We start from the raw sequence: 12,875 nt of genomic DNA on the forward strand, positions 1-12,875 counted from the left end.
ACCTGACTATGAATTCACTTCCAGCAATGTTTCTCTCCTTTTGCTGATTTTATCATCTCTCTCTATTCCGATCCCTTTCATCTCGCCATTTGGACCCCTTATTCACACTGTGAAGAGATCATGATATCCTCTCAAATATATTTTAACAGTCTATAATATTTAAAAAAACATTGTTAAATTTTATGACCAGAATTCATTTTATCACAGTTTTATAGTATTTCATGAAGGGAAAACACTGAAAGTAACAAGAAGCTGCAGATGTGAAGTCACTTAAGCGGGTTGGAGACAATCACTTTTCTCTACTTCTAGCTAAACACCACACATACTCCTACACCCAGTGGACCCCCAAGAGCCAAGCCCATAAGGCAAACCAGCACCAGACCAAAGAAGAAGATAATGGTTCATTTCTTATGTGTTGCCAGGCTCTGCCAAGTTAGCCATGCCGTCAGATCATTACACCATAAGTACCTGTATGAGTCTATCATAGTCCATGTGGGCGTTAATTACCTGAGACATACCTCCCTGGACTGGATGAAGAGACGAACATTATTGATCTCTCTGAATATGTGTCTGCGGCAGGTATGTGCCTTGCATTGAACAGCATTCTGCCTTCACCAAGGATGGTGCCAGAGTACGAACAAAAGATAATCAACTTCAATAACTGGCTTAGTTCCTGGTGTCTTCCAGGAAATTTCAATATTTGTCAGGATGGGAGGACATGTTAACAGACCACGTTGTTTTGTAAAGGATGGTCTGCTCCTGTCTCCCCTAGGCTTCCAAATATTACGTAAAACTTTATCCACCCCCTTAGACCTTTTTTTAGGCAATGCTAAATTGACAAGCCTAACAACATAGCAAATAAAACCTAAAGAAACCTAAAGGTGTTACTGTTCAAATCTAGTAGCCTAAATAAGAAACTCCACACTCTACAAGCTCTCCCCATTCTGTGGAATATAGACAACTGTGCTGTTACAGAGACAAGGTTTAAATCTGCAGAAAGTACTCTGGCAGTGCAAGGCTTCAGTGCTTTCCACATATTTACACCATTAACTGCACAGACAGGGACACAAGGTGGGTGATTCTCAGCCTGTATTAGTAACAAGCATAACTTTATGTTGGTTAAACAGGATGATGCCCTGTAGTTTGTCCAAATGTAAATCACCATAGACAAAGTCCTACACCATATACTAGCAAACTATAGGTCACCCTCCATGTTCCTAGAATCCTGTAGCTCCTACCTAGACCTACTGTAGACTGGGACACACAAACTGCCTCATATTGATGGGCATAATGATTCATGGACTTTATCTGGTCAAGGGTATTTGTGTTAATAATATGTACTGCCAGAGGTTCAAGCATACTGTACCTGTTACCAAACAGTATGGGTGCAGTTGACAAACTCATCAAACTGGGCATAAACCATGACATAACTCACTGGATTGCCAGCTGGCACACATACAGGGCAAGGAAATCAGGGTTGGTGATACCACCTCCACTAGGAGACTGGTATTTCCTATTTGACATCTACTTCTTTAAGGTAAAGGCTGATGTCAGGGGCCTTTGGCAGACCAAGCTCGCAAATGACTGAAAATTGGGAGCTATTATAGATTCCTGTATGACACAAACATCTCGGAAGAGGGTCTAACAGAGACAAATGACTGGTGCCAAAGTCACAGACTAAAACTCAGTGTCATGAAATGCATTATAGTGCCTTTTGGGGAAAACTGCTACTCAGGCTAATAACTGCATTGATAAAATATCCGTAAAAGTTGAGCCAGTAGTAAGGGTATGGGAACATGCGTAGATAGAAAGTTAGCTTTTGACCAACGTGTCCAAGGAAGAAAATCATAATGTGTCACCCAACCTATAAGTAAGGGCATGGCATCCAGGTCCAAAGAAGTCATAGTGCACTTTTATTTGGCCCTTTACAAACCCATCATTGAGTATAATGCCTTTTCGGCATGTACATGACTAAACATATGCAACAGTTGGAATGCTCACAAAGGTTACTTACCAAGTGAATCCAGGGTATGAATGCATTGTCTTATACAGAACTCCTTAAAGCCTCTCTATACTCTGTCTCCTATAGTTTACTGAGCGCAGTCTATGCCTGGCATACGAGGTATCCTCAAATCCAGCTCTGATAGAACTTTTGCACATTCACGAAATGAACAGCATTAGAAACACTTGATTCAAGGATTTAAGTTTTGCTTGTGACATAAGTAAGATGTGGAGAGACAGATGTGTCTTAGAGGATCCCCATGCTCTGGAACAGGCTCTCCATCCACATGAAGCAGAGTCCATCCCCAATCCTATTTAAGTATAACCTTGACCAATGGATGGAAAATTGAAAATTCACCAAGGGTTTGGTCCCCACATATTTGACAGAGGCAAGACAGAAATGAGCAAACTAGAGTAACCCCCATATAACCTCTAGAAATTTCCTAATATGCCCCCTCCTAACAAATGACCATGATACATAGGGACCCAATTTTGTTGGACTGCATGACTAGCCTTATAAAGGCCTTGGTTGTAGTTAGCCTAGTACATAAGTGTAAAGCTATGAACCTATAAGAAGACTTACAGTCCAACAATGCGACATATTATGAATAACAAAAAAGTGTCCTGAAATGTAATACCTTCTGTGTTTTTGTGAGTTGTGCAAGATCTGTTTTATAAATGGCAGACACAGATGTGATCTTCTAGGCATTTAAAAAAAAACTGCTTTCTGGAAGGATTGCTTCAGCAGTCACATGGAAGAAATAGCAAGAAGCAGAACTGAAATTTTTAATTACTTGAAGGAAGCCCGTGGAGGCTAGAAGATGTATATCACTTTTTAATTTGATGGGATGAACAGGTACTTTTCAAATTCTCAAATAAATGAGTGAATGAACACTTGCTACTTTATTATGGCTGGTTTGCTGTCAGCATAGAGAACCCATGTTGGAATTATATTGTTCATCTCATAAAATCAACACATGAGCACTGATCTCTTCTGACAAATTTAGTCTCCATCCATGATTAAGGAAGAACCATGGTACCAAAAGTTCAGAAATACAAACAATGAAGTATAAGATGCAAGGTAAAGCTGAAGATATACAAAGAAGATGCATCATTTTAGTAAGACCGCACTTTTGTTACACACTATACACAAATCTTCTTATACAGTCAGCTGGTTTAGAGAAGGAACTAATATGAATGGAATCAGGAAAGCCGAGACTGGGGTACAGAGACTGTAGGAGAAAAAGGGACTGTGTAGTGAGGCTGACGTGATATTAGATGACGTTAGTGAAGAGAGACCTTACAGTAGGAGGTTTTGTGCAGGAAGTATATGGCAGGAGAGTGTAACATAAATAGAGTCTGTAAGGGAAGCCAGTGATATTTCACCTATTAGGCTCGGCCGTGCAACTGTTAACTCTTGGTACATCACTGAGCTGAAGCCTAAAGGATTTAGGGTAAATGGGGGGGGGGGATGCTGCAGTTGCATTAAAACACATCTTTTTAAGCCATAGCAGAAAAGTAGCTTTTTGCCACATTAGTTCTTGAATATCTCTCAAGCAATCCAGCTACAGATAACATGCAATATGTTCATTTTTATTCATTTAAAAACCTGCAAGCAACAATAAATTTTGTCAGTATAAAGTAAGTTTAAAGGTCTAAGGAAAATAAATATGGTAGTAACTTACAAATATTAGACACAGAATTGATGCTTTGGAGAGATTATTTTGAAAAGGTGAAACTAGGAGACCTTTGGAAGGACCTCTGTAATGAATACTTCAATCGGGGAATGTGGATGATATCATAGGACCAGAGTATACAGGAACACATCCAGCACTCATCTAACAATGTGTGGGATCATACCCGATTAGAGGGCATAACAGTAATAATAACAGACTGGACCCAGGCTGTGCAAAGTTCACATAACAATAGAAGAATTGTGACCAATAAACAGTGCCATATCCATCACTAGTGGGATGATGACTGGGGTTAGAAGCACCAGTCAAAAAATGTGACCCCAAAATGCCACATCCACAGCACTCATACAAGATCTCTTTCCATTAGTCTGTAGTAAGGATGGGAGGTTGTTAGCATATTTATCACCACTGCTAGCTTTGATTATGCAGATAATTATAGCAATATTTTTAAGATGGAAAATATAACGCTCAGACAACAGGTGATAGCTGCTCCTAAAATGCCAGTTCTCATCAAGAAATGTTCCAGGACATTGCATAGAAGAAGCAAAGTGCAGTCTTTTCTGGTATAATAATAATAAGGAAAGGAAAAGGATGTGTAATGCAGACACACGTACTGTCATTGCGTGCGACTTTAGTAGGTGGATCATTGTCTTACTGGCAGTCAAATATTGGAGGATGGAATCCAAGCAGTCTTCTGACACAGGTTTCTGAGTCCTCAATCTTACATAGCACTGATAGTGATGCAGCTGCCTTATATGAAATTCTTCACATACAGCAAGCACTCTGCAAGCAGTAAAGGTGACAAGCCCAAGCTCTCTTGTTAGACGGTACCTACTAGAAGAATTTGCTACAGGCAGCATTAATGTGCAGTGTATTTTCATACTGGAATCTGTGTTAATAGTGCTCAGTTAGAATGGAATCCATTATATCTCGTGGCATTAAAATAAGACTTCCTGTTAGGCATGCATCTGCTAAGTAACAGATAAACGTAGTGTTAAAAACATGGGAGCATTGTTAACAAGATGGGATTTTTTGTGAATGTCTGCTTAATGATATAAGAGCATAGTATGTCAGTATGGAATGTTCTCCCCAGGCCTCCACTGAAAATGGGATATTATCCCGAACGATAAACAAATGTCATATAAAATAAATAAGTAAAATATAGTTTTGCTGCATTAATGAACAAATGCTGTGATGACAATTGTTAGAAGTAGTGACTAAGGAAGTTTGACTTTAGAGACTCAGTCAGTCAGTCATGGAAAGGTGTTGGGCTTATGTTTAGGTATGTGTGAGTGCCATGAGAGCACAGGCTGGTGATTCATGTGACAGCTGTCCTGAGCTTATACATTTTAAATGAGGATTTTAAGAGTGGAAGCTACCATGAAGTCTGACATTAGAAAAGAAAGAAGCATGTCATGGTAGAATCAGGGTGAGTGGAAAGTTAATATATGAATGATATTTGAACTGTGACGTAAAAGGTATTTATCACCTATGAATGACAACTAAATGAACTAAGCCTAAGTTTAAAATTGCAACAACATTGTTCTGGAAAATTTAAACTGGAATGAAGACAACATTATGTAAGGAGGTAAGTATGATGTACATGGCAGCTGAAAGGTTCCAGATTCAAAAATGTTATGTGACAGGGTTCTCAGGATGTCCAAAATATGAAGGAACACTTAAAGAATGTAAGAACAGACTTAGCGCTTAAAGTCGTACATATGTGATCCAGCAAGGATTCAGGAGAGAAGGAAAAGGTATGTAATAAATTCTTAAAACTAAACTGGCATTTGATTTCTTGGGAAAATGTTTATAGCCATTGTTAATCAGTCATCTCTGAGGATATTACAGTTCTGCCACAGAGTTCAAAAGTCAGTGCTCAGTACCGTTATGCATGTAAACCTGAATAATCTGCTGTATCGTATTTTAGACGTGTCACAGAAGTCATTGCACAGTAGCAGGGGATAATATGTAGGGTATACACAGCTGCAGAATCATGCTTCTTCAAAGTTTGCAAGTGCCTTTTCATTTAAATCGTAGAGCTTAATTAAAAAGCACTACTGACCTCTTAGGATGTTCCACTAGTGACAACACTTCCATTTTGTACTTCTGACTTATACTGATGAAACAACTTAATTGATAAAGAAAACATTCAGCAAGAGGTGACCGAAACTATGTATAGATTCAGTTTATTTTTCTGAGAACTCCTCTGCTAACGAGTTATAGCAGTCACAGTGACATCTGATTCAGATGTCTCTATTGGACAGTATTTCTGTACATATTTGTCCAAAACACCCAACACTGATAAAAAATAAATGTAACAAATTCAAGTTTTGTTTTTTTGTTTTGAGAAAAATGTATCTTTTCTAATAATAATACATTGGATATCATATTAATTTTATTATTTGTATTTTAGGCATTCAGTGATGTTTGCTGTCGAAAAGAAATCCTAAATTTAGAAGTATACTGTAGAAATCGAAAATCTGGCTGTACAGCAAAATTCTCACTTAAAGAGCTTGGTGTAAGTTTGGTTTAAGCTACTCTACTATATCAGGTGGTCTTAGAAATATACTTTGGATTGTACATTGTTTTATTTTTAACTGCTGCTATCCTCTACAAGTCTTTGGTATAAACCTGTTCTGTTCACATCACACACACAGACCCACAAAGACACAAACATAATCACACACACACACACACACACAAACATAATCACACACACACACACACACACACACACAGACCCACAAAGACACAAACATAATCACACACACACACACACACACACACACACACACACACACACACACACACACACACACACACACACACACACACACACACACACACACACACACACACAAACATAATCAAACACACACAAATCCACACACACACACACACACACACACACACACACACACACACACACACACACACACACACAGACCCACAAAGACACAAACATAATCACACACACACACACACACACACACACACACACACACACACACACACACACACAAAGACACAAACATAATCACACACACACACACAGACACACACAGACACACAGACCCACAAAGACACAAACATAATCACACACACACACACACACACACACACACACACACACACACACACACACACACACACACACACAAAGACACACACACACACACACACACACACACACACACACACACACACACACACACACACACACACACACACACACACACACAAACATAATCACACACACACACACACACACATACACACACACACACACACACACACACACACACATGAAGAAACATAATCAAACACACACACATACACACACACACACACACACACACACACACACACACACACACACACACACACAAAGACACAAACATAATCACACACACACACACACACACACACACACACACACACACACACACACACACACACACACACACACACACACACACACACACACACACACACACACACACAAAGACACAAACATAATCACACACGCGCACACACACACACACACACACAGACCCACAAAGACACAAACATAATCTCACACACACACACACACACACACACACACACACACACACACACACACACACACACACACACACACACACACACACACACACACACACAAAAACAGCTACATTTGTTCATCACACACACACACACACACACACACACACACAAACACACACACCACACACACACACACACACACACACACACACACACACACACACACACACACACACACACACACACACACACACACACACACACACATACTCTCTCTCTCTCTCTCTCAAGCATATTTAATCAAACTGTGTTATTATTTCACAAGCAAGTATATAAAAAGTGGCTAAAGATGTGAGGGTGCTCACAAAAAGCAGACATGTTACTCAAAGACCACAAGTTCTTTCTTTGTTCGTACTGTGGCAGTGTGTGAGTTGGTAATTTTCAGTGATGGGTTTATAACTAACAAACTGCGTTCCTAGACAAGTGTTTATTTCAGGAGACACTGCTTGCCTAGAATCGATGTGTATAAACTGTAGTTTAGTGAATAATGCTTTTTGGAAAATATACAAATCAATCTCAATAGCATGCTTTCCAACTTGGCATTGAAATGGGTATGTCCTGGTAAAAGACAGTCTATAGTGGACACTTTGCTGTACCCCAGACCTGTATCCAGTCTACTGACAAAAGAGGAGATGTTGTTCAGGAATAGCAGTTAGGCAGTGACTGGTGAGGTTGAGAAAGTTGATGCTTGCAGGTTTAATTTCTGGGTGATTCACCGTGGAGGTGGTGCTACTGGATGTTTAGTATGCTGACATACTAATAATATCCCTCTGGGCCACTGCTGCATGTTAACTGGACTGCCACATATTAGGACAGCAGTGGTGGCAATGATGTGCCCTGAACAGTTCCTCCCGCATTTGGTTATGCAATCAGACACAGAGAAATGAGTTCCCATCTTTAAGCTGATAGGATATATGGAATCGTATGTAGGAGGTAGTTAAGCATACAGTATACATGAGGTGTCACTGAGGAGCCTTTTGCATCAGTACTTACTAATACTGAAGTACAGGCATGATGTTGCATGTTGATATAGGCATGATATTGCATACTGATATTGCATAATGGTATAGTTGTGATATTGCATGATTAATGCGCACCTCTTAGTGAGAATCTCTAGGAGTTAAAATGTGACATCATACTGTAAGCTCTTAATAAGATTCAGCAACTAAGAAGATAGCTCGAGTCCTCACCGCTTTCAATCTCATATCTTTTAAATTACTCAGTGACTACGCAAAGTCATATGCACATCAGAGTTTGCTCTGTATCTTCTGGTATGTTACCTTCCCTAACTATTTGTACAGTTCTGGTAATTTGTTACTGTGTAGTGTTGAAGACATTGCTGAAACCCATTTCATTTGATTTTCCTCCATAGAGAGGGTGAGGCTGCAGTTGATACACATGTAGATAAACGTTACAACTCCCAGAATAGTATGCGCTCAACAATTGCACACACAGTAAGTGCAGGTCAATCTGTATGGTACTAAAGCCTGAGACCACTGCGGACAGGAAAGCTAGACACATGTCATGACATGTCACAGAAGCTTTTCAGGCAAAATGAAGCATGGAGAAAACACTGAGACCCCTGATACTTTACATCATCTTCTAAAAAGAGTGCAGTGTGACATCAAAAGGGTAAACATTGTAATATATGTCAGCACTGCCCGAGTGTCCCTGAATGCAAGGAATAATATTTGATTTTTGGAAAAGTAGCTTAAATGGTTGGGAGATTCACAGGTATTATGTATAAGGGATTTGTGTTCAGTGTAACATGCATTATCTTCCTTTGTGAAGATATAACATATACTTTGTGTACATTTTCCAAACTCATGAAATACAGTAAAAATGCAGATAAAAACAAAATTTAAGAATTTGAAAGGAGGTAAAAATGCTATAGGAATTACAGGTAACATGTTGAGAGTACCTATGACAGTCTCATTGCAAGGTAACCTGAGGTATAACTGGAAACAGTTCAGTGTTTTCAACAAAAGTGGCAATAGCCATGAAAAGGACTCAGACATGCAAGTATCACTTTTTTATTTGATAGGGAGGACGTATTAGGTGCATATAGTACTTTTCATTTTGACGGGGATTAGAAAAAAATTGATTTAAGAATGGTAATGGGGATCTTTAAGGTTTACAGTAATTACTTATGAAGCTTACAGTAATTATGAAGAGTATGCGACTGTATAAAGGGAAAGGGTACTGTCGCATAAATGTGGTGCGTTAAGTTTGTTAACACAAGACAGAAATGCAGTGGCATAATTACTAGAATGTCAGCAGAAATGATGAATAGAGAAACAAGCTTCATATATATATATATATATATAGATATATAGATATACATATATAAATATTATATATATATATGTATATATGTATATATATATATATATATATATATATATATGTGTGTGTGTGTATATATCTATATGTATATAGATATATATATTTATATATGTATAAATATATGTATGGGTCTACTTTGAAACATCTAAAACCCATAACATCTAATTTCATAACATTGAGACCAGAACAACTAAAACCCATATCATCGAATTTCATAATATCTAACAGTACAAATCACAAGAAAATAACATCCCCTCCACATATAACGACACCACACTACCAAACACACTTTTTACTACGTTTCTGCAGGGGGCAAGCCCCCCATACCCCTCGTAAATAAAATGTACCAACTCCAAAATCGCATTACAGTAGGAAAAAGTTAATTTCCTAAACCCACTGTATCAAGCCCCCCTGCAGAAACATAGTAAAAAGTGTGTTTGGTAGTTTGGTGTCATTATATGTCGTTATATGTGGAGGGGGTGTTATTTTCATGTGATTTGTACTGTTAGGTGTTATGAAATTCAATGTTATGGGTTTTAGATGTTCTGCTCTCAGTGTTATGAAATTAGATGTTATGGGTTTTAGATGTTTTGAAGGGGACCCATATATATATATTTATATACACATACACACACACACATATATAGAACTTATAGTGAATTATAGTTTATATTGCCAGTTCTATATGTATGTGTGTATGCATTTGTATGCATGTGTGTGTATGTGTATGTGCATATATGTGTGTGTGTATGTGTGTATATATATATATGTGTGTGTGTATGAATGTATATATATGTACGTGTATTTATATGTGATATCTATATTGTATGTATATATTTTTTTTATATATATGTATATATATATATATATATATATATATATATATATATATTTTTTAAGAAAATATATATTGTTGTGGTTATATAAGGTTAGTATGACAATATGTGATATGTCTCTTTAAGGGAGACGTATAAATGGTGACTGGTGTTTGTTTTCTTAATCCACTGATGACGCCTAAAGGGTGAAACCGGTTTGGGTTTTGATTGACTATTGTCTGCGAGCCATGGAATAAAGGATTTTCGCTCCTTCAGTGTGTGTTTACTATATTTGGGCAGTGCTGGATTTTATGTTGGTGATTTAAATACTTTCCGTGCACGCATACTTACGTTTAACGCGCACAAGTGGTTGCTTTGGCGTTTGTTGATACTTGGGCTTGGTGCTGTTATTCGTGTTACCTGCATTGGCGGGTTGGAACTATTACTTCTTTTGAAGAACGAGTGGATTATAAAAAACTTTTTGGTATGATGGCTGAAGGGGGCGAATTAAAAAAGTATATTGATACTCTGAGTCTGGATAAAGAAGACGTGACTTGGCTTGATGGCAGACAATGGAAAGGTATGAGTACGAGTAGTGCTGAGAATACTACTATGTCACAAATGCAGTATGACTTTAAAGAACTGGCGTTTATCACAAAAAAGTATCGTTCAACAATATGGCATATTAAGCTACTTAAGGCTTATCTTAATGCGGATTTAATACCACGAGGCTTACGAATTTATGTAGAACCGGGTGTGGGAAAGGAAAATGCTGACTTTTTGACAAAATGGCGTACCATACAGATAACGGCATCCAGATTGTTTATTGAACTGTTAATCTCATTTTATGAAGACAGTTTAACTAAGGTTAAACAACGAGTGGATGACTGTTTAGAATTAGTGCAAAAGTATAGTGAAATGGATGGCTTTAATGGTTTATTTAATAAATATGTGGAGGAAATGAATACTTTTGACACTGAGGTTAAAACTAAGAAGTTAAAAAAGTTTAATAGAGATGTAGGTGACGCCAAGAATGATAATACCTACACCTGGAAACAGTCTAAAAGGGCAGTGCGTTTCAGTGAGAATGTTAAACCTAAACGCATTAAGCATAAAAGAAGCAAGTCAATTTTGAAACCCACACTGTATGGAAATAATCCTGAATCTAGTACATCGGAAATGTCCTCCAATGCAGTTAGCACGGATACAGACCTTGAGGCACTTGAGATACCTTCTCCTATACATAAAAAGGTGAGATCGAAAGAAGGCCCTTTAGAAGGGGTGGAAAGAAACATCGGAAGAGAATACTTGAAAGAGGGGTGGAAAGAAACATCGGAAGAGAATACTTGAAAGAGATGAGGGAGAAATTCGAGAGACTGATGGAAGAGAAATGGATGGTGAAGGACTCATAGTAAATTTAACTAAGTATCAGCTAAATGCTGATGAGAAAGCCGTGTTGAATAAAGGCTTTAATTATGTACCTTCTTTCTTTTTGTCCCAACATGATATGTGTATGGATATTAAAAATTTTTGTAGAAGTTTGAATTTAAAATATTTTTTTCATACTAGAAGTGACATTTCTTCTACCGCTGATTTTAGATTTAAAAAAAGTAACTTCGTACCCCCTTATCATCCTAGGGTGAGATTATTTGAAGAAAGTATACTTGGTGAACTTCATAAACATCAAAATAACATCTTCAGACACCATTGGTATAATTTGACATCAAAAGAAAGGGCAGCTTTGAAAGGATTGATGGAAAATAAAGATTTAGTGATACTTAAAGCAGATAAGGGTGGCGCTTTGGTAATATGGGATGTAGAGGAATATATAAAGGAAGTTAAGAAACAATTAGGTAATGACAGGTTTTATTTAAAACATTTGTCTGATCCTACTTCTGATTTGAAACAAAAAATTGATAAAAGATTAAAATAATTTAAATCTGAAGGATATATTGATGAAAATTTATTAAAAGTGTTGATAGTTAATACTCTGAAACCCCAATTATTTTATATATTACCAAAGATTCATAAAAATATTTTTCCACCCCCAGGTAAACCCATAGTATCAGGAATAGGGTCTCTTACAGAGTCCATTTCAGCCTATTTGGAGCAACAATTAAAACCTTTATTAGCCCTTGTTAACTAGAATCAAAGATACAAATGAGTTTTTACAACTAATGGATTATATATGGTTGTCTGAAGATTGTTATATTTGTACACTTGATGTACAATCGTTATATACAAATATTCCTCACCATGGGGGTATAGAAGCTGTTAGATACTGGTTATTACAGTATGGTTTATATTCTTCTGAACATTGCTCTCTCGATTGATTTAATAGAAATTATGTTGAAAAATAATTCTTTTTTGGAAAGGAATGTTATCTGCAAGTAAATGGTACTGCAAT

At 37.5% G+C, this 12,875-nt stretch overlaps 1 protein-coding gene across 1 annotated transcript in view; it reads left to right on the plus strand.

Moving 5' to 3' along the window:
• Nucleotides 1–12,875, plus strand: part of LOC122794338 (TNF receptor-associated factor 3-like) — a 448,040-nt gene that overhangs the window by 131,450 nt on the left and 303,715 nt on the right. Inside the window, exon 4 of the mRNA XM_044062651.1 lies at nt 6,112–6,216. Coding sequence (XP_043918586.1) covers nt 6,112–6,216 — 105 coding nt within the window. The remainder of the gene's footprint in view (nt 1–6,111; nt 6,217–12,875) is intronic.

The sequence above is a fragment of the Protopterus annectens genome, chromosome 1.part0 (assembly GCF_019279795.1).
Source record: "Protopterus annectens isolate FY-2018-M chromosome 1.part0, PAN1.0, whole genome shotgun sequence".
Lineage (NCBI taxonomy): Eukaryota > Metazoa > Chordata > Ceratodontiformes > Protopteridae > Protopterus > Protopterus annectens.